This window comes from Bidens hawaiensis, unplaced genomic scaffold (genome assembly GCF_021521415.1).
Source record: "Bidens hawaiensis isolate Kalapana, Puna unplaced genomic scaffold, B.hawaiensis_p1.1 tig00001461_1, whole genome shotgun sequence".
Classification (NCBI taxonomy): domain Eukaryota; kingdom Viridiplantae; phylum Streptophyta; class Magnoliopsida; order Asterales; family Asteraceae; genus Bidens; species Bidens hawaiensis.
This window is the reverse complement of record NW_027491082.1, coordinates 1,508,160-1,531,947: the sequence shown is the minus strand read 5'-3', so window position 1 is coordinate 1,531,947 and position 23,788 is coordinate 1,508,160. Positions and strand designations below refer to the sequence as shown.

Sequence of the window (23,788 nt, the reverse complement as noted above, 5' to 3'; positions counted from 1 at the left end):
TTCAATTTTCAATTTTCAATTTTAAATTATTCTTTTTTTTTAGAAATTTTATGTAGTCGAAGTTCTATTGTAGGTGTAACATTATAGTTCTTAAATCATTAACTGTTTAGAATTATTCGATTAATTAATTGATTTTGTAGTTGACTTATGCAGTGGTTTGGTGATGTTGAAGGCTTATAAAGGCACTCTTCTCATTTGCAAGCAAATTGGCACATGTAATCGTGTATGTTGATGAGGTGAGTTAGTTTTAATGTTGAAAACATTATGAACCCTTATATTTTTAAAAGAAATTCAGATGATATGATTTTTATACTTTTAAATTTTTTCAGCTAATGTTATTCATAATTCAATTAAATCTTTGTTGAATATTTAAACAGGCTGACAGTTTACTAGATGCGCATGGTGATGGATTTGAACATGAAGCTATGGGACGAATGAGAAATGAGTTTATGGCAGCATGGGATGGATTGAGGCCAAAAGATAGTCAAATGATTCTCATTCTTGGTGCAACAAACCGACCTTTTGATCTTGATGATGTCGTGATCCGACGGTATCCACAGAGGTAAGATAATTTTAAAGATTGATTTGTCTTTTATAATGGGTAAATTTCATGTAAACGAAATATACTTCCGGTTCAGTTCTACTTAGTGAACATGCTTTCAAAACCAACATTTTAAGAGCTTGCGTTATAAGTTCATAATCATACAAGGACCTTATTTGCTGTGGTTGACGTTTTATTTGTTAGTCGTGAACTTATGATGTATGGTTGCAAGCAGCAACTAAGTAACACAAGCTTCTAATTAATTTGACTTTGATTCTCTTTGCAATATTCTTTTTTAATATGCTAATTCACTTTACAGTAATTTTTAAAATTTGAATCAATTTTATGAATCACTATGTATGGTTTATATACAATTACAAGATTAGTGATGCTAATATCCCATTCCTCTTTTGGAGTCAATTGTGTCAATTTAAAGCTAATGGTTCATATAGTCTAGAAAATTTATAATACTTAGATTAATGTTTATCTTCATCATCTTTATGATATTATAATGTAATTTCAGTAACAAAAGAGTATAAGTTAATATATTGTATTTTTTAAATGAAATTCCATGCATATTTTTTTTATTATAATATGTAATCAATGATGCAGGTACAACACAAAGGAAGAGGAACAATGAATGATGCAAGTACAACCTAAAGGAAGGAGAGCAATGGTCAAAATGGTTTGTATGGAATTCAAATATGATTTAAGTCAAATTTAAATTGAGTCTTTTTTCTTGTGATGCTTATCTTGCTATGATATTCTAAAGATCTGCTTTTGTAGAAAAATGGTCTTATTGTTGGTATTAAAGACAATTTGTAAGTGCGCAAGTAACTTCATTTCCTATAATTTTAATGTAAAATGTGAGTCTATTAATGATATATGATAATTTGGTTATGTATTCTATTCCACTTAATTATATGTTATGTTTTAATTAGCTACCCGAGTATTACACGGGACTCAAACTAGTATATATATATATATATATATATATAGTTACTAATTCTTTGCAGGCGGGCATCAAGTTTCCCAAAATTGATTATGCCGCGAATAGAGGCAAGTTACTCAATCTGTTCATGTTTAACAAACATTTATAACCGCTCTTAATTTACAGCTAATTAATTATATATGTTTTTTTTTGTTTGTAGCAAGCTGGTTCAAATAGACTGATAGATCTTATGGTTTTGGTACTTTCTTTTGCTTAATCTTATCTTGGTTTGTTTGTTTGTTTGTTATTAAGTCCATTGTTAATGCTATTATTTCTATGCATCAGCTTACGTATAGGCATGATCGTGAGCGCACATCATATTTAGGGTTTGGGTGGCTGCTAATTTAGTACACGTTACATGATTTTCATGAGCTTAACTTAATGGGAGTATGATGTCTTGTTTTATGAACCCACTAGGTTAGCAACCCGTGTGATACACGGGTTGGAAAATAATATTTTGATTATAATGAATGAATATATAAAGATTCTTATGGAAGACAATAAATTACATGATGAAGTTATTATAATTTATAAATCTCTATAAATTTTCAAGAGTACTCTTATATATTCAATTCATGAATTATGTCAATGTCCAACGCGTCTTATTTACCACCATTGTATTTGGTCTCATTTCTTTCCTTTTGTTATCCTTTATGTGTTCTATGACTCTAGCCATTTGCATTCCTTTTAGTTATGTAAAGTGAAAATGTAGATGATAAAACATAATCTTGATACATAAAACAAATGATAAACAAATTAGATTAGTAGTCACACTATCATAATTGATGAACCATATTAAGAATGTTAGCGCTTCTTTATGTCAATGAAGCGTGAAAAGAGTTGTTTTATGGCATCAAAAGTTGGAAACCAGAAAACGAAACGTTATACATGGCAGTCATTTCATTAAACAGTTTACATGCATTCAAATATCAAAGATTAACATAAAATTCAGAAGTCAAAAAACCAAATCAGATAGCCAACTTGAAATACCAAGAAGAACCTTGAAAAACGCTTGCAATAATCGATTGAATCCCCTTCGTTTTGGAAACTACAAATTAGTAATAGGCAAAAAAAAACCGATTATAAAACCAACAAATAGATGTTTAAACCAAATCTTAACATGAATTCGAAATCGACGATTTGTGAATACAAATAACTAACCTTATAGAAGCGAGCACTCAATGATGACAACATGCAGATTCAAATCATTTATTGCAAATCGTGTGTGATGAATCACTGAAGGTCGATAATTTCAGAGTTATTTCAATATGGAATACGAAATTGGAATTTGGTGGATCGAATCTTGAGACGGGTCTAAGAAACCGGCTATTGAGATCAGCTTGGAAATCCACCTGGAAGGTGAAAAAAAAAACTGTAAAATTAGCATATGCTAATTACCAAAATGTTGAAGGATAATATAAATTTCATTGGCACATGAAACTTCATAATTAAATAGAAAGTACCAAAATTTATACATACCATTTTCATTTATCTAGATGTGGATAGTTTCTTATCTATACTTGAATCCTAATTGTCAAAAAGACAATAAGATAGAAACCAAACACAATCTTAATGATAAGAAAAGCCATGTCTTAAGTAAAGATAACTTTGTGTATGTTGTGAGTGTGAAGGGGGTTGTAAATATGCAGGTATCTAATGACAATGTAGTTTACACAACAAAAACTTCAAATCTCACAGCTTAACCTAATAGTGGATCACATAACCTAAATGCCAATTAACCATTAGAATTGGACAAAATAATAACCACCTACTTAACAAAAATTGAGAAGGTCAATATCCCATGAATCTATTAAATAGAAGCAAAAGTAAAAAAAAAAATGAAACACACACACATACACACACACCTCGTATCCCGTCCGATGACCTGATCATTGGCGTGATCTTTAATTAATAATCCAATCACATCTAGTCCTGATTCTTCTTTCACCTTGACACCAACTCTTAGTTTCAAATACATCCATCCTCTATCAACCAATATAAAATAATAATTCAAAAACAATAAGATAAGTCAAACTATAAATTATTGTTGAATTAATCCACAATCTTACCAAGCAAATCCTTATTGTGAAGGAGGAAAGCAGCAAGGGTGGTCGATGGAGGGCTGCCCAGGTTGTTTCTTGATATGTAGTTAGACCAGAATCTGTGAACAAACAAACACAAAAAAATTCATAATAAAATTGATTCAAACTGTCCCTAACACACTACTTGTTAGTTAGATCAGAATCTCTGAACAAACAAACACAAAAAGTTTCATAATAAAATTGATTCAAACTGTCCTAACACAGAACTTGTTAGAAACTTAAAACATTCACGATTGTAAATTCTCCTAAATTATAATCTACAAAGCTTGAAACAACTGTTAACTTTCATGTTTCATCAACACAAAAATCAACTTGCCCATTACAGTTCATAAATCATTGATAAAAGAAAATGTATGGTTCTAAAATAAATAAAGCAGCAGCTTATTAACTTAAAATAAAATCTCTTTGTAAGAATCCTCAAACTTGTTTACTATGTTCTTCCTAACTTGAAATACAGTACCACTTTCATATGCAAGAGATTAGCTCTATTTATCATGTATTTAAAGGATAAACTTAAAACAACATTTTTCCTGAAAACTCACTATGAACAGTAATTTGCATACTCTTTTGTTAAGTGAGTTTATGTGATTAACTGGTATCGGTGTTAGATGTAACTTGCAAGCAGGTTGATTAGGACTAATTTTAATCTCAAAGCACGTCAAATAAAAAAAAAGATAGTGAGATATATAGCACCTTAGAGATGAGCAACTGAAACTTATATTTCGGCTCCAGTGCCCGTATCTACTAAATTTCAACAAAATGTAACGTTATGAGTCAAGCATCCTAATACTTAATTTCAATTCAAAGTTTCAGGTCATCCAAAAGTTATAGTAATTTCTAAATAAATATAAATTAACCTAAAAATTGATACACAATAGAAATTGAACTACCTTGTTGATTAAAAAACCTCATTCTAGTTTGTAACATGTATGAGCAATTAACAAACCTTTGACATGTAGAATATGTGCGCCCCAAGATATGAGACTCATCCTAGAATATGTCCGAAGAAGAAGAGCAAAGCAAATGAAGCATGTCAAAAAGTAAACCAACCCCTTGGACTGCTACGAAAAACACCATCAGATTTCAAAGTAGCACGATCTAATTCAAAAATTTCCCCCAATTGAGCGCGTCTAGCATATTTTTTGACAGTAACAGAATCACTATAACTGACTCCATTGAGTTCACCACCGTAGAACTCAACAGTTACACCAACTTGTTCGACACTATACTTAGATTCTGCCCTTCGAAACGGAACATCGGCCCTAACAATCCCGTCTCCGTCTACCAAAACGACCGGAAATATTTCAAAAAAGGTAGGCATACGACGTACAAAAAGTTCACGGCCTTCTTTATCTCTAAAGATAGGATGTCCTAACCAACCAACCGCTATTCCATCCCCGTTATCCATTGAACCCGCCCTAAATAATCCCCCTTTTGCAGGATTATTTCCGATGTAATCATAAAAGGCTAATTTTTCAGGAATTTTAGCCCAAGCTTCTGACAAACTTTGATTTTCGGCTAATCCAGCACTGACTCTTCTATATATTTCTTGTTGGAAGTATCCCTGATCCAATTGATAACGAGTAGGCCCAAATAATTCGATGGGAGTAGTCGCTGAACCATACCACATAGTTCCGGCAACAACAAAAGCTGCAAAAAAGACAGCAGCGATACTACTGGAAAGGACAGTTTCAATATTGCCCATACGCAATCCTTTGTATAGACGTTGGGGCGGGCGGACGCAAAGATGGAATAGACCTGCTAATATGCCTAAAGTCCCTGCCGCAATATGATGAGAGGCTATTCCTCCCAGAACAAAAGGATCAAAACCCTCCACACCCCACGATGGATTTACAGATTGTACTTTTCCTGTTAGCCCATAAGGATCGGACACCCATATGCCAGGACCATACAAGCCTGTTACATGAAATGCACCAAAACCAAAGCAAGCCACACCTGCAAGAAATAAATGTATTCCAAAGATCTTGGGCAAATCCAAAGAGGGTTTTCCTGTACGTTCATCACAAAATATTTCGAGATCCCAATATACCCAATGCCAGATAGCTGCCAAAAAGCACAACCCAGAAAACAAAATATGCGCTCCAGCCACACCTTCGTAACTCCAAATACCCGGATTAGTTATAGTCCCCCCCCCCCGTGATACTCCAACCGCCCCAGGAATTGGTTATTCCTAAACGAGTCATGAAGGGTATAACGAACATACCCTGTCTCCACATTGGATCAAGAACAGGGTCAGAAGGATCAAAAACTGCTATTTCATACAGGGCCATCGAACCGGCCCAACCAACAACCAAAGCTGTGTGCATTATATGAACAGAAAGCAACCGTCCGGGATCATTCAATACAACGGTATGAACACGATACCAAGGCAAACCCATGGAAATACCCCTTTATGAAAGAAAAAAAAGACACTATGTAACTTTATTGCATTGTAAAAGACTATACTATGACTATGTTATGGACCCCCCTATTTAGTTTTAGTAAATTATTTCAACGCAAGGGTTCATATTTGTTCTATTCTGTTGGTAATAATGGAACAATTTTGTTCGTAGGAACAAAGAGAAGCAGATTTATTCTATACTCGATAAGTATCAATACGCAATGGGGAAGTGAATGCCATTTTCTATGAGCGAATGTGCCCATACTTGTTCATCATTAGAGGACACTATTCGTAATAATTTTCCCTTTTTTTCTTGCTTTCTTTATCAAATTTTCATAAATGATGAATAAAATCTTATGAATTGAATAAAATCTGATTAGGATAAAGTACAATATTATAAAGAAAAAGAAAGGCTTTGTTACGTTTCCACATCAAAGTAAAATATAGTACTTAGTTCTTTTTTATTTCATTTAATGCCTATTGGTGTCCCAAAAGTACCTTTTCGAAGTCCTGGAGAGGAAGATGCATCTTGGCTTGACATATAGTGCGACTTGTCAGATATATTTGGTCATATGGGATTTCCCCGTTTTCTCCCCAATCGAGATATCCTCTGTTTCGCCCACGAAAGATTCATTTCATCATCAAAATTTTGGAGCGTGAAGTGCAATTAGATCCGTTTTGGGGGGGATTCGGATTACTATTATCAATTAGAAGAATTTATGGTTGTCTTAGTTGGACTACTACATTGAAGTATCCAGGCTCCGTTAAAAAAAACCAAGTGGTAATATATCTATTTCTATTTTATTTTATATCATAAAGTATTCCTTCTTTTAAAGAAAATTTTTTTTCAAACTATTATGTTAATCAATTGAGTAATATGCATGAATCCGTCAACCTTTTTTACGGAATGCATGAATTGAAAAAAAGGGGGGGATAACAAAAAGAAGTGGTAATGGGAACATTTGTACTATATGTGCAAATCAAAATCGGGCGGATCTTTACCCGGAGTAGAGCATAAACCTAAAAAGATTAAAGAGGCCCATTTAAGAACAAGAAAATGACATCGTGATTTGGATTGGATCTCGATGAAACAATCCATCAATGAGAAGTTAATTGGATAAGTTTAATGAATTCTTTTTTTTTTACATTCGTTATAAGGAAAGGAAGACAAACTCATATTTAGTGAAAAAAAATCCTTTTATTATAAGTTAGAAGGAACTTGCTAAAAAAAGAAAAAGTATTGGAATATACACATTGATTTTTTTGAACCGTATGCGTTAAAAGGCGCCTGTACGGTTCTTAAGGGATACAATTTGACCCTAATCAACCGACTTTATCGAGAAATATTACTTTTTTTAGGTCAAGAGGTTGATAGCGAGATCTCAAATCAACTTATTGGTCTTATGATATATCTCAGTATCGAGGATGATACCCAAGAGCTGTATTTATTTATAAACTCTCCTGGCGGATGGGTAATACCGAGAGTGGCTCTTTATGATACTATGCAGTTTGTGCAACCAGATGTACATACAATATGCATGGGATCCGCCGCTTCAATGGGATCTTTTATCCTGGTCGGAGGAAAAATTACCAAACGTCTAGCATTCCCTCACGCTTGGCGCCAATGAGGCTTTTATTTATTTGAGAGAAAAAAGAAGACTATGCCTTCGCCATATGAAATATGAATATGAATATTAAGTAATAATAGCATGGCACTTTGAATTCGATGTAAAAAAAAAATTTTGTTTTCACAACATTAGCTTATGTATCGAGAGAGTAATATGATAAAAACGTATTTCCTATTTTCTTATTTTGGAAGTCCAGTTCAGCGTCACAAACTTTTTTCACACCAGAGGTCTCTTAACAATATTTCTATTTATGTTATGGAGCGAAAAAAATTCTTTTTTCCTTAGTTTATTTATTATTTGATCAAATAAAAAGCAACTTTGGGATTGCTGAATGACAGACAAATCACAGACAAAAAAATATAATAAATATATATAGCAACGGAGCCATCATAGTATTTTTGAATTCCTCCGAAAGGAAGGGTGGTAAGTTGATCATTTACCGATCGGGGTCTGATCGATCCTATTTTTTATTTCTTTGATGGAAGGTAAGGGTCAATTTTATTGTAGAGCCGTATGCAATGCATAATTCCCGTACGGTTGTTCGATTCTATCTTTTTTTCTTGTTATTCTTTTATCTTTCTTTTATCTTCCCCTCATCATGAAAAAGAGAGAAACCTTTTATTATCTTATATCATCAGGGTAATGATCCAATTAACTGTTGACAATTGTTAGAAATTGTTGTTCATGAGACAACAATTAATTGAGGATTCACAATTGTTAGAAATTGTTGTTCACGGCTGTTCATCGATTGAGCATGGTAGCGAGATTAAAAGAGTAAGCCAATTGTATATCTGGATTGAATTCATTAGATCAGGCTATTGAGAATCTGGAGCTAGCTATTAGGAATCAGGGATGAAGAATATGAATCTGCAGCAAAGATAGAACCCTAATTGTGAAGAGCTTTGCTGTAGAATATGAATTTTTAATATTAATCACCCGTGAAAAGTAAATATAAGGATAGGCGGGAAAATGAAATTTTGGGTGATTGAGAGGAGGACATGTGTCTAATAGTTGATTCCTTTATTATATAATATAATAATATATATAATATAATATAATTAGGTTAAGGAACCGTGTATTACACGGGTTGGAAATATAATAATATACAAATATAAAGATATGTTTATATATTTAAGCAATTGTAAATTTTGGTGTGATATCAACATATCATTTTACATAAATATAATTTTTTTGAAAGGAAATTGGATCGAAAATATAGAATTCACGAGAAGACTTATAATAATGGTAAAACAATCAATTAACTATTTGGTAGTAGATTGATTGATATATATATAACTTTATAGGTGAGTTGTAATTTATTTTAGTAAGTCATAATAGAAAAAAAATGTATTAAGTAATATAGATTTGTCTTGAAAACAATCAAGAAGCAAGAAAAAGTTTTAAGATTACCATACCTACATGCAATCAGAATACATCAGTCAATGTCTTGCTATATTAGTAATTCTATCAAAATCATGTTTTCAACATACTATATAATTTACAAGATTAGCTATAGTATGGATGCATAAAAAATATAAAACTTTCTCAAAATCAAATAGAATATCAGTCAACAATCTCTACAACTTCTAATATCAATTATGCTACCATTATGAAGCAGTAACTCGGCCCATTCATCTAGATTGTGAAGCAACATTAAACACTTGAGCAGACGATTGGCTACAAAAGAAAAAAAATCTATGAGATTGAAGAATTGTTTGATTATGCAAATGAACATTGTATAAAAAAGTAGAAATGAAAAATAAGGCATCCGTGTATTATAAATATTCATGCACTATTTAGGTGTGTTCATAGAATAAAATTCGGATTATTCGAATCAAGTTATTCACTCAAATTCGCCTAAAATTTTAAATAAAACGGTTCGAATAAAACTCGAATCAAGTTGAGTTCGAATCTATTCGAATAAACCAAATTAAGAAAAATAAAATAAAAACATTATAATATTATAGAAAAACCATTTTTAAAGTTTTATAAAAGGAAAAACAAACCAGGGTTTTATTCCCTTGTTTCCGCTAAAGGCCCAAAATTCAGTGGAGGTATCACCCAGTGCACCATGTTTAGATGTACATGTACGCACGTCTGCCTAAACTTTCAAAAATTGATTAAGAGGCCACCACAGCTTTTTGAGCATTATCACACCAAAGTTTCCAAAAGCTACAGAACCAATATTCAAAAGTTCAACAGAAAAACCATTAAGATTTAACCCCATGATTCCATGAAAGGTGATCAATTTTGGCTTTTAAGAGTCAATTGAGTTGCGTATCAACTTCAAGTTAAAAAGAAGTTATATACATGAAATATGCCTTTAAAAGATAATGCATATACACCATGTTTCTATTACAGAAGTAGTATCAGCTCATCGCTACACAAAATGTGACAAGGACTCACCATAAAATAAACAGCTAGAAACATCTCAAAATGGGTGATTGAAAGTACTTCATGTGTAGAAAAATAACATAACTGAGTTGTTAATCAAGAAAATATAACCAAACTTTTAGGATTACCAGTTCCAGATAGCACTTAAAATGAAAAATAAATTGTTTATGTTGTCCTTGAAATTAAAGAGATGATCATGAAGCATCAATTTTTGCAACTTTTCCATTATCCACACATACATATATATCCTATTAAAGAACATGCAAAAATAGAAAAAAAAAAATCAAAAAATGACCCCAACTACAAATCTAATTCCTTCACACCTAGAATCAAACTAACAGCAAACAAATCAAAAGTAACAGAATCTACATATGATCAAAGCTTCTAATTACATAGTTGATACCGCAAGTTGAAGGCAAATCAAAGATGCACATTAATCTAATATAAAATGTATGGTAATATGATATTAGCTTACCTGTAGTGTTTTGCGACTTTCATAGTAAGACCCATAGTTTGAGCCTGCATCCAACAGCCGCAAAGTTATGCATTAATCAACAGATGTTGGTGAATCGATTTTAGAATCTGAGATCGATAAGAGGAATGAAGGGCACCTCACCTGTGATGAATCGACATTAAAGGGTGCCTTAGATTGTAACCATAATGATATTCAAATTGGGGATACCTCCGATGAGCGATAAGAACAAATGTTGACGAATGCATCCGATGAATCGATCTTGAAATTAGGGCAAAATAAAATTGTGAAAGGCCCGCTGACAAGAAGATCGATTGGATGTCGGAAATGGCTTCCAGTCCTTGAACGGAAGCCCGGCTTTAAGCCTATCAGCACACCATCATGGATAGTAAAGAGAACATATGTGGAATACAGCCGTCTGTGTATTACTAACTAAAATTATGGCAAAAAGATAGCTTAGATTAGATGGGAAACAGTTGGGCGGGAAAATACTAAAATGGAGTAATATTAAAAGGGCACGTGGCACATAAGGTTTCCTTTATTATAGAGTTTAGATTAGATTTAGAGTTTAGATTAGATTTAGGTTATATATATATATATATATATATATGTATAGGTTAGATTCTAAATTGCTAATGTTTATTTTGTTGGCGCGTGCGTTATTATTTTGTTGCCAAATCACCCGGAATAGCATTTTGCTCAAGGTGTGAAAACGAGATCTCTATTTGCTAGATAATAATTTAAAACTTCTTCGATTAAATTATCAAAGTGGTTGCATGTGTCTAGTGTTGTAGATACATCTTTGATAACGAAAACAATATTGATTCGTTGATTAGTCCTTTGATAACCCGAAATAACCTCAATATTTTAACTTAATTTTGTACTTGAACATTACTCGAAAACCCACATCATCATCATCCATCTTGAAGAATAAAACCTGTGACAACATGGACAACCAAGGAACGTATCACATGGACGTCAACCTGTCATGAAATAAAAATTATGCGCTATTAAAAATAACTTGAAATGTATAAATCTTAATAAATTCTTAATTTTTAGTGTATATTTCAAATGTTTATATCTAATTTTATCGCCATTCTGTATTCTTAAAGACAAGTCAAGTTGTGATACTTACACGATATAATTCTTGATAATGTTCATTTTCAAGATTAGTGTTTTTTATTGTGAAAGTAAAAGTCATTAATGCATTAGATACTTAGGTAGTAGCTTGATAATATTAGTAACTAACTCTTGCACTACATATCATGTGTGACAGGGGAAAATATATTGAAAGCATGAAGATGGTAAGGCAAGGTTTTACTCATGCTTCAATGATGGCATTTGGTTCCAAAGATGATTTCAATGCTTTCCAAGCCCACCATGTCGAGTACTCGGCAACATTCTCTGACGTGATTGAAAAGACCGTGCTTTCTTGATTTCCCGATTGTTTCCATCAAGCCTCCGGCTCCTTGACGTGTGGGTGCGTATTGTGAACCGGATTCCCGATTGTTTCCATCAAGCCTCCGGCCCCTTGACGTGTGGGTGCCTATTGTGTACCGGACATGAGTTAAAAAAAACTTGATTGTCACCTGAAGATATTTAGGATATCTATTTGTGAAGATGTTTCTTGTTTTTTATAATAAATTCGATGATTGTACGAAGACCCTTGTCGATGATTGAATGTTGGGCTAAAAAATGTACTCTTTTTCATGTATGATTAGTTTAATTTGACAGCATCTCACACTTTGGGTAAGAACGAAAAAATGAGTATATGAAGGAAGAGAGAGATAAAAACTTGATAAAAACAGTAACGTTTCGTTTTCACGAGTTTTGTATGAAGATAAAAAATTATGAATATCATGGCACTAAAGAAGCAACAAATAACATAGTTTTTTGACTTTTGCACAAATTAAACAAATGTATCTGAATATTACATGTTACAAATCATGTTTAAACTTTAAACTGAATCGGTTGATTGGTTAAGTTCTAATAGTGCACACCAAAATAATCATAGTTCAAAGAGACACTTACCATTGATGAATTCAACCACTTGAGCAACTACCTTTTGTAGTACCACAACGGTTGCTTGCAAATTTTGTTCAAATTCTTCATGAATTGACGTTTCTCCGTCAACAAAATTTGATACAGCTTTTATAAATATAGCCGGGACCCTCATAAGATTAGATACGTATGCCACAGCTGCTCCCTGAAACCGAAAAATTAAACTTTATAAAAGTAATTAAAACTATTGGTACCTCTAAAATCTGTTGTGTTAAAAGATTTATATTGTTAATGTAATGATACTGTTTTTGTATAGATTGTGATAAAGAAATACCTCCATATCAACAATTGTTGCATCATTGGCTAAAATACATGTTTCATCCTGTGGGGACATGTCTAATGAATCTCCAGTTGACAATTTACAAACCTGTGGGATTTATTATATATAACAAAAGTCCACATTTAGATTCTAGTGTTTTTCAAAAATATAAAAAATTTATCAAAAACCATTATATGTCACCTTTATGTTAAGTTCCTTCACAACATTTGGTGTTGGGTAACTCTGTCTTCTACCAAGTCCATACTTATCGGGACCCTACAAATCATGATGCAAACAACATAACAAAAAGAATTATTATAGATTTAGTTATTTATTACATTCATCGGCATTTGATACAAGATATTAAACGTGATTTAAGAGTACTTACTGGAATTGGAATTCGCCTATCATGAAATGCAAGACCGGATACAAGAAACACATCAAATATGGAAGCTCCTTTCACCTGATATTTAAAATATTAATACAAATATACTTAACAAAAACAAATGCATATGTAAACAAACTTATATTGCACAAAAAATATACTTTAAAGCCACCGGCAGTGCCAGCATTAATCAAAAGATCGGGCTTCAGTGCTTGAATAGCAGCATAAGTCACAAGAGACGCAGGAACAGTACCTATACTATTAATCCCTGAGAAATAAAATAGTTAAAAATCAATAATGAAAATCATAACACAAAAGAAATTATTGATAATTCTGTATCATTTATGTTGGTATTATGCAAGACATCCAATAGTTATGAAAAAAAAAAGCAGGTGAATTTGGTAAATCAGTTCCAATAGGTTGATTTTATCTTTGACTTTATTTGGTCATAGGTTGACTATTAACTTCCAAAGTCAACAATTAGCCTCAGGTAGCTCAAAAATATTATTTTAATACTAAACTAAATGAAATCAATATGAAACAAAATGCATTATACCTACCTAAGTCACGTTCCTTCCCGGGATAAATGACATTTATGTTCAAATCCTTGTAATAACCATGATATCTGATCCATGGGACGCCTAACGGGAACCTGTAATACTTTAAACTGAACTAAACACCAAAAGCAAACTCAAACTTTGACGAAATTTGGCCTAACTTAGCTCTGTAAATGAGAGTAAAGAAATGTATTTTAGAGTGTTCTGATGACAATTAGACAGGTAGCATTATCAACCTATCCTCCCACAATGAGTACAATTTGAGAAATGTCATATAGTTTGAAGCAAGGGTGCAAGCGAGTCAAGCTACTCGCTGGCTACTCAAGAGTGGATTGATAAAAAGCTTGAAATGAGCCGAACCTTATCGAGCCCGAGCTCGAGCCTTGTATAGGAAGATCGTTTAGGCCCGTTGAGCCTTAACAAGCCTGGTGCATTTTTTTAGTTTAAACTCTTTTGGACTTCTATGTATTAATTTCATATTGCACAGCCGAGCCTTGGCTCGTTTTAGTACCGCTGGAGCAGCTGAACTGATCGCGATAGGTAGCCTGCGTGATACGGCCGCGATTGCATCGGAACGTGTGGGGAAGATCTACGGCGACGTCCTCTTTGACGGCATGCATGACGATTTCAACAGCGTGACTTGATTTGTGATGCTCGCTCGTGAACCGATTATACCGCACATGCGTCGCCCGTTCAGAACAAGCATCGTGTTCGCTCACGATAACAGCACGGCTGTGCTCTTCAAGGTGATTTCGGAATATTAATTTGACGAAGATCGAGAGCAGGCCTCACCGGATACGGCCGATCACGTTCACCGACGAGGCTGACGTTGGCACGGTGAAGCAATTTGAGTACCTGTTCTATGTGGATATTGATGCATCAATGGCGGATGTTAGGGCGCAAAACGCGCTATCAGAGGTTCAGGAGTTTACCTCATTCTTGAGGGTGTTGGGCAGTTATCCCATAGATATCACCCCATGGTCTCCTTCCGGTGGAGAGTTATAATTACTAGTTAGCATGTTATTTGATAACATATAGTTGTACTTGTTATGATCATATCAGTAAAGCTCACTCAACATGAGTTCAAGTGAAAAAGAAACACTACATGAATGATAGGTTTTATTAAGTCTGTCACCAGGTATTCATGTATTTGCATTGTATCAAGAGTACTCGAACCATCCACTGTTAAAATGAGGTGATTTAGAATTATTACTGACTATCAGCAACTTAGCATAAATATATACATGAACAAGACACAGACTCATGTATAACACGAAAACCTTCTCTCGCACATCAAAAACTTGTAAGAATCGTTACTTGAAAAGGACAGTGAGTTGAGCATAAAGTGCTAAGTTTGTAACTTAAAAGGTACTAAATTAGGCTAAGCTAATCAACAAATATCACCAAATTATCTCACATTATGTCTGTAGCATTAAACCATTAGGATCAAGATCATATGAGAACCTTTTGGGAATTGAGAACTATGAGAACCATTTTGGACCACAAAAAAACCCAAAAATAAAAAAAATCATAAAACAAAAAAAACACAAAAATAAAAAAAGTAAAAAAACCAAAGTTCTTATTTATCATCCCGGTTTCTAAAAAAAATGTAAAAAAAAAGAAATTCTCGGTTTAGCTAAATTATACGTATATGTATAATATGTACATATACACCCATGTTTTTTTCCTATAACATATGTATAATTTAAGGTAAATGATAATGTACATATGTGTACATTACGTAACTAGAGATTAAATGAAAGTATACATATGTGCATACTGTATAGGTATAATACGAATTAAAAAGAAAAACAATCGGTTTTTTTTATTATACATATATGTATAATATGTACACACATGTTTTTTCCTATACACATATGTATAATTTAAGGTAAATGATAATGTACATATGTGTACATTACGTAACTAGAGATTAAATGAAAGTATACATATGTGTATAGGTATAATACGAATTAAAAAGAAAAAAAATTCGGTTTTTTTTATTTATTTATTTTTATTTTTTAATGAAACCGGAATGAAATATAAGAATTTTGGTTTTTTTACTTTTTTAAAATTTTCGTTTTTTTTTATAATTTTTTAAATATTTTCTTAGAGGTTTTTTTAGTGGTCCAAAATGGTTCTCAAAGTTCTCAATTTGCCAATGGTTCTCTTAGGATCCTTACCCTAAACCATTATACCTAAGTTTTAACACCCTCTATAGCTAATCTTTGGCTAAGTGAGTACCTACCTAATTAAGTCACGGTCTTTGCAAGGATAAATGACATTAATATTCAGATCCTTGTAATAACCATGATATCTGATCCACGGGACGCCTAATGGAAACCTGAAATACTTTAAACTGAAATAAACACCAAAATAAACCCTAACTTTGACCTAACTTAGGTCTGTAAATGAGAGTTTAGAAATATATATTAAGAGTGTTATGAAGGAAATTAGAAAGGTGCATTACCAATCTCACCCACAATTAGTACAATTTGGGATATGCCATACAGTTTACAATATGAGTGCAAATGAGTCGAGCTGCTCGTGAGCTAATCGAAATCGGATCGATGAAAGCTCGTTTAGTTATAGAGCCGAGTTCGAGCCTTGTGATCGTTTAGGCTCGTCGAGCCTTAACGAGCCTAGTGTATTTTTAAGTTTAAACTCTTTAAAACTTCTATGTATTGATTTAAGATTGCACAGCCGAACTTTGACTCGCTTAAGGTACTACGCGCGAGCCCAAGCGGAGCTCAGGATCGTTATAGTTTTCTTAAAATATATAAAAAAAAATGTATATAAATGAGCCAAACTAGAGCTTTAGAAAAAGATCTCAAAACGAGCTGAGGCCAACGTAAGTCAAAAGAAGAAACTACTAACGCAATTGATCTATAATCATTTCAAATCAAATAATCATCAAACCAAAGCGTGCCCACTAAAAAGAAACGTGAAAGCTTATATACAAATGAGATGCGTTTCCATATAAAAGAGATGGTTGGCTCATCACCATCTAAATCATCCATTCTTTGTGGTTGCACTCTTCAAATGTTCTTTCCCGAAACCCACTATGTCAGTAGATATTGTCACCTTACAAAATATCCTTTCTGTAATCTTTTTTTTTTTAAATACACCAACCTATGTTCGGTTTATGAGGATTGTGGATAGTCATGTCACGATCCAGTATCATCAAATAAATATAAGTGGAGCCACATAATAATCCTATCTTATCTAACCTAAGCTCCTAGACATTAAGGCATTTGTCAATTCTTGTTTCCTAAAGTTTTAATTGTCATTATTCACCTATAATATAACTATAAATATTCCTCCAACTTGCTTCCATTTCAAAAACCACAACTCTTTATTATCTTATAACAAAACAACTTAAAAAATGTTTAGTGTTGGTCTATCTTCTAGCGCTAGTCTCAACAAGTCTGTGGAGCGGTCAACTACGTCTAAACACCGTCAATTCACCGCTAAATGCAGTACAAACAGTAACGGTGTTAAACCGTCTGACGTGGCGGCTTCGGTCAATAATTTCACAAACGGTAACCTCCCTAAACCGCTCACTAACACCGACGCGTGTCCATCTCCGATGCATGTTGCTTATCAAGGCGTTCCCGGCGCCTACAGTGAAGCAGGCGTCGTTAACACTTATCCTAACGGTGAGTTCATACCTTGTGATCAATTTGAAGCAGCGTTTCAAGCAGTTGAGCTTTGGATAGCAGATCGTGCCGTACTACCGCTTGAAAACTCACTCGGCGGAAGCATTCACCGGAATTACGACCTCCTCCTCCGGCACCAACTCCACGTCATCGGCGAAGTCCAGCTTCCGGTTCGTCACCGTCTCCTCGCGTTACCTGGAGTCGGAAAACAAGATATAAAGCGTGTGATTAGTCATCCTCAAGCATTATCTCAGTGCGAGTTATCACTCACTAAACTAGGCCTAAATTTCACACGAGAAGCGGTTTACAACACCGCCGGAGCAGCTGAATCGATAGCAACAGGAAACTTACGTGACACGGCAGCAATTGCATCGGAACGTGCGGCGGAGATCTACGGTCTGGACGTCCTGTGAAACGGTATCCATGACGATTTCAACAACATGACTCGATTTGCGATGCTCGCTCGTGAACCGATCATACCGCGAATTGATCGGCCGTTCAGAACAAACATCGTGTTCGCTCACGATAACAGCACGACCGTGCTGTTCAAGGTGTTGTCGGTGTTCGTGTTCCGGAATATTAATTTGACGAAGATCGAGAGCAGGCCTCACCAGATCCGGCCCATCACGTTCACCGACGAGGCTGACATCGGGACGGTGAAGCAGTTTGAGTACCTGTTTTATGTGGATTTTGATGTGTCAATGGCGGATGTTAGGGCTCAGAATGCGTTATCGGATGTTCAGGAGTTTACGACGTTCTTGAGGGTGTTGGGCAGTTATCCCATAGATATGACTCCATGGTATCCTTCTGGTGGAGAGTTATAATCACTTTTTATTTCCTCTGCAATCAATCATGTTAAACACAACTTAAAAAAATTATCTAAATAAACTTTATGAGATTAAAAAAGCATTGAAAAACAAGAATCACAAGTTCACAACCTACAATAAGCAAAATAATATTATCAAGTCTCAGAACTGCTGAAAAATAGAAGACAATTACAAGATAGTAAGCCAAGTGAGATACAAAAATCAAAAGTAATACTAAAAAATCAAATAAACATGAGCATATGACAGTGAAGCAAGAAAACACAAGAATCAAACATAATATTAAAGTAATCAAATACAATTGAACAACAATTGAACATGACAGTAAGCAAATTTGACATGCAATTTAGAATTGGGCCTGCAGATTGAAACATAAACATGAAAATCGATTGAATAAAACTAATCAAATCTTGAATAAAAAAACGTACTTGAAATCGATTGAAAAAAAACGAAGATTTATGAAAATCTAACCTGGGAATTTCGATTGAAGAACGATAATAACAAAGGATAAATTGATATTATCAGTTTGGTTTCTCTCTAAGGCGACTTATTTGGAGGTTTTTTCAAGACCTTAAGTTAAGAAGAATTATAAAATTAAGGCAAGCCTTTTGTGTATTGGTTGATAATAATCTCACCTTTAAAAATCGCTACCAGCAGTCCAACCTTTCAACTATTTTTGTCTCAATGGACCTCCGTTAAAAAACACTTGACGTCGTTATTTATTTCCAATTTGCAAAAAATAAAAAAAGAAAAGAGAACAAAGAAAAAAAAACCTATTTTGGTAAATAGTTTCAAAATCACCTATTATGGTAAATATTTTTTCCCACTCCCTATTTTGGGGAAGAAAAAACTCTTTTACTCAAACCTCAGTGTGTCAACTTGTTATCATATCACTAAAGCTCACTCAACATGAGTTGACATAACATTCAAGTGAAAAAGAAACACTGCATGAATTAATGATGGGCTTTATCAACTTTGTCAAGAAGTATTCATGTATTAGCATTGTATCAAGAGTGCACTTAGCTCGAACCATCCACTTTTAAAAGGAGGTGATTTCGAATTATTACTGACTATTATCATAAATATATACATGAACAAGACACAAAGATTCAGGTATAACACCAAAGCCTTCTCTCGCACGTCAAAAGCTTGTAAGACTCGATACTTGAAAACGACAGTGAGTTCAGCATAAACTGATAAGTTTGTAACTTAAAGGTACTGAACTAGGCTAAACTAATCAACAAACAGCACCGAATTATCTCACATTATGTTTGTAGCATTAAACCATTATACTTTCAACACCCTCTAAGGCTAATCTTTGGCTAAGTGAGTAGGTACCACTACTGTAGTAATATATACACTATAACACCAGCCTTCGCTATTATGTTTGCAACATTAACTGTCGTACTTTTAACACTATAACCAATCTTTGGCCAAGTGAGTACCACGACTATGTGACACCAACCTTAGTCGTATAACAAGAAAGGATATATTGCTATAAACGTATTAGACATGTGTTCATAAAAATTAAAATATGTAATGTGTCTTTGTTTTGTGTTATTGGGTTAGAAGTGGTCTAATGGCCTGATGGTAGAGTTTCCCAAAATGTTCTTTATAGGCCTTAAAGATAGAAAGTTTCAAGACTAATTATGTAAATGTATAGTAATATCATCATTTAGGCGTATGTAAACAAAATCGTTATAAGTTGTTTGGAACATTCACACAGCAGTAGTTGGGCATAATATCGTCATAAGTGTCATAACAGGTACCACAATCATGAATAATCACGAATTAATAAACAGCCAAATAGTTCCTACTAAATGCATTGCAATGTCTTAAATAAACTCTACATACAACAAAGCCACAAAATCAGATATTAGTGACTGTATCGATCCATCTCTTACGAACGCTCAATGGTTTCAGCAAATACATTCAAGCATGTTAAAAACATGTGAATGTATCATGTGTACTTAGTGGTATAGTGTCTCTCTCGTAAAAGCGGCATGATTTTAGATGCAACAAAAAAGTTGTTAGAAAAATATATACATATACATATACATACACCAGTGGCAGCTTATTTGAACACAGTAATCTCAAAAGACACTGAAGAAAGCTGAATATGATTTGTGTTACAGAAATGAACTTAAATTAGTAACCGCAAAGAGGTGGCAGGATCTCATACATATTCATCGAGTTCAATTGCAGGTTGCATCCAAATCAATTGCATATAACAACAAATTGAATTATGTTGGTGATAACTGGTTACAGATAACCATACCAAACTTGTATACAAAAACCAGAAGACAGTAAAATTGATCAAACAACAGATAATATAGAATATAGACTGTATATACAGCAGCAATAATCAGATTTCTTGGTCCATGAACCGATTGCAAGAGTAGAAAACACATTAAAAGCGAAGAATACCTCGAATTAGGCGGCAATAACTTACGGCTAAAGCTAGGGTTACTGTGGAACCTGGAACAATAACGATCGCCGTGCCACCGATCAAGTAAATTCGATGTTGATTGCTCCGCCACTGAAAACTGTATCAGATGTTGATTTTGGTTACAAATCTGTATCTATTAGAAACTTTATATCATAAAAGATTCCAATAAGGTGGTTTGCCCGAGTGGTTAAGGGGGAAGACTTAAGATCTTCTGCACATAAGTGCGCGTGGGTTCGAACCCCACAGCCACCATTTTTATCTTACAGTCTTTTATTTAGTTTTTTTTTTTTCAATAAAGTTTGCCTTATATCGGTTCGAACCCCATAGCCACCATTTTAAACTTTTATAAAAAATATAAATTTTAATTTTGTTAATTATGCTTAACCATAAAGTTTATTTTTCATCTACAACGAAGCTGTCACTATGATGGGTAGACTATCTTTATCGTGTTCTTTGTTCACCCAAACTTAGACAAATAGAACAAAGTGTGTAATGTTTTAACAAATGAATAAGAATAATTAGCAAGCTCGTCCTCGGTATTATAGTTATATTTGAAAACAAAATGTCTACACTAAGATCATCCGTAGTGGGAATATTATGGTGGCGTTTTGGTACCATAAAGCCTGGGAACACCCCCCTCCCCCAAAAGCATTATGGGTGGCGTTTTGGTTTGCAAGTTATGTACATAAATTTCAATGGTCGGTGTTTTGAGGAGAGTTGAGTGAGAGATATAGAGAGGTGAGGAATAAAATAATGATTGTAAGAGAGTTATGGACGTTTTTCCACTACAGTTGTTTTTACAAAAATTTGAAATGCTGACTAAATGCCACATATCATAAAATGACTAGGGTTGTCTAGTTTTGACCACGTGTGCTCTAATAATAAGTAAAACTAATTCATCAAACTCACATGGTTATAGAATAAAATAACTTCGAACATATTATGCATTTGACTTTTATTAGGAACTAGTTGCTAGACATCAAGAGTATGACCCGTGTGGGTTATAGAGGAAACAAATTAGGTAAGGGTTAACTAGTTAAGAAACCCAAATTTCCTTGTAAATTCTTACATATTAGCGAAAAAGGGCAATCGCATTATAAGAATGGAGGGTCTTTAGTAACCGCATGATATGTGGTTATCTTGATTCTTGAAAATTAGTACTTGTCAAGACACAAGGGCTATGTTTATGGTAAACGAGTCCAGTTTGAAATTAATTAACCTTGATCATATGTGGGATGAAAGGTAGATTACTGTGGATATCAAGAATATCACACGACGCATGTCAAGACTGGTATGTGACAATACAACAAGATCTTTGTCCTTTCGTATCATAAGTTACACAATGCTATTGGACCTTTGTGGGAGCACTAACTGTCACACCCCAACCTACAGCGGAAATATCGGGGCGTAACTGATTGCACAGTAGCTCGTGAGACACTATCAACATTAACATGACAATATCTATTTATTCAAATTTAAATAAACAAAGTACATCACAAAATTCAAAACATCATCCACTTTCAAATTCAACAAAACATGATAAATAAATTGTTTATTTGATAAATAACCTAAAGGGGTATAATCTACCTGCTTATCTTCAATTATCCAAAATGATAACCTGCAACATGTATGAATATAATTTTATCAATACAAGGTTGGTGAGCAAAAACACAATTTGATATAAAATATAATAAAAACAATTCTCATACGAAAATGTAACAACAATTATATTGCAACAATAACAAACAATAATCCGTTCATCATGACCCTAGGTTAAGTTACTAAGATGACGTAAGATCTTACTAATGAGGATGATGATGAGGTCATCAACAATAAAACAGTAAACATTTAAGCTCTTTACATGCTAACAAATAATTAAGCAATACACGTAACGCATATAATATAACTGTATATTTGAGGTCGTGAAAACAATAATATTGAGTTTATAAAATACATGTTGTTCCCAAAACATAAATAATTAAAAAGGGGATGTGATTTACTCAACTTAAAAATTGGCAAGTGAAAGAAGATAAGAATATGAAAGAAACCAACTTAAGCAAGCTGACCAAACCGAACTTGATGATTTCCTAAAAATTAGGTAAATATCTCAAAGTTAAAACAAAACCAAAACGAACAAAAATTAATAATAAACTATAAGTTTAAACTTAAAATTAAAGAAAACGAACTTTAAATGAGTGTTCGGTTCATAGTCGGTCCGAATGTCGTTGTGAAGTTGAATTTGGATCAACACTTTAAACGAGGGTTTGATATGTTTAGGGCTCTTTTACCTAAGACTCAATACTTTTATTGTATTTTGCCAATTACACTAGCCACCAGCCACTAAATGCTACAAATTTAGAAACACATATCAAACACTTGCATGTACACTCTAATTTCGTTTGATTACAATTTAAATAACAGTGTTTTAATAAATACTTTTAATATGAAATGATCAAAGTAAAGTAACGTTCATTTCCCATTTTGTATCAAATCAAAATCAAAAGTAAATAATAAAATAAGAGGAGACACCTTCAATGATTCAAACCTAGAGTAAAATAGGCGGGTAAGTAAAACCACAAGTAGTCTATTCACGTCAAATTCCTAATCGGTTTATTTGCTGCCTTCGTTGCTAAAAAACCCATCCGTTCTTTTATAAACCGCCCTCGTTGGTAAAGCAGCTAAAATCCGAGTGGACTCGCTACGTTTGAATCGGACTTAAGGATAGCGTTTCCAAACATTTGAAACTTGAATTAATTTTCAATGTATATATAATAAAATATTTTCTCTTTTTCAAAATGTATTCAATTATAAATCACTTTTTTTCCTCTTTATAATGAACGTTACTTCACAACTCTACTTATTTTTATTAATTTAGTTATATAGGTACTTCATCTTGAATCAAATATTCAAATAATTATACCAAGACGTGTTAACGATAAATAGTAATATGTGTTACATATAATTTCCTATAACTAGACAATTTTCTAAAATACTATGCGATTTTTTTTTCTAAATATATTTTAGGATGGCAATTAAATACGCTACATGCTATATCTACGTCATGT

At 33.5% G+C, this 23,788-nt stretch overlaps 1 protein-coding gene, 1 non-coding gene and 1 pseudogene across 2 annotated transcripts; 2 read left to right on the top strand and 1 right to left on the bottom strand.

The window, feature by feature from the left end:
• Positions 1–12,441: 12,441 nt before the first annotated feature.
• On the bottom strand, positions 12,442–14,065 carry LOC143578570 (5'-methylthioadenosine nucleosidase-like). Its single transcript, XM_077062108.1, has 7 exons — positions 14,012–14,065; positions 13,795–13,906; positions 13,396–13,502; positions 13,238–13,312; positions 13,051–13,125; positions 12,865–12,957; positions 12,442–12,735 (listed from the first exon to the last, which is right to left on the bottom strand). Exons 1-7 carry the CDS (start codon positions 14,063–14,065, stop codon positions 12,538–12,540), a joined length of 714 nt encoding a protein of 237 aa, XP_076918223.1. The 3' UTR covers positions 12,442–12,537.
• Positions 14,066–17,176: 3,111 nt separating this feature from the next.
• LOC143578559 (arogenate dehydratase 3 pseudogene) lies at positions 17,177–18,274 on the top strand (annotated as a pseudogene).
• A 2,618-nt stretch (positions 18,275–20,892) lies between these two features.
• TRNAL-UAA (transfer RNA leucine (anticodon UAA)) lies at positions 20,893–20,975 on the top strand. The gene has a single exon. It is a non-coding gene; the product is annotated as a tRNA-Leu (tRNA).
• Positions 20,976–23,788: the final 2,813 nt, after the last annotated feature.

Bases quoted from the DNA above. Each gene is read 5' to 3' on its own strand.
- LOC143578570 (XM_077062108.1), bottom strand. From the start codon at position 14,065: ATGACATTTCTCAAATTGTACTCATTGTGGGAGGATAGGTTGATAATG. The intron at 13,503-13,794 runs GTAGGTATAATG...TTTATTTCTCAG, and splicing joins CGGGAAGGAACGTGACTTAG to GGATTAATAGTATAGGTACT. The intron at 13,313-13,395 runs GTATATTTTTTG...TTTAAATATCAG, and splicing joins GCACTGCCGGTGGCTTTAAA to GTGAAAGGAGCTTCCATATT.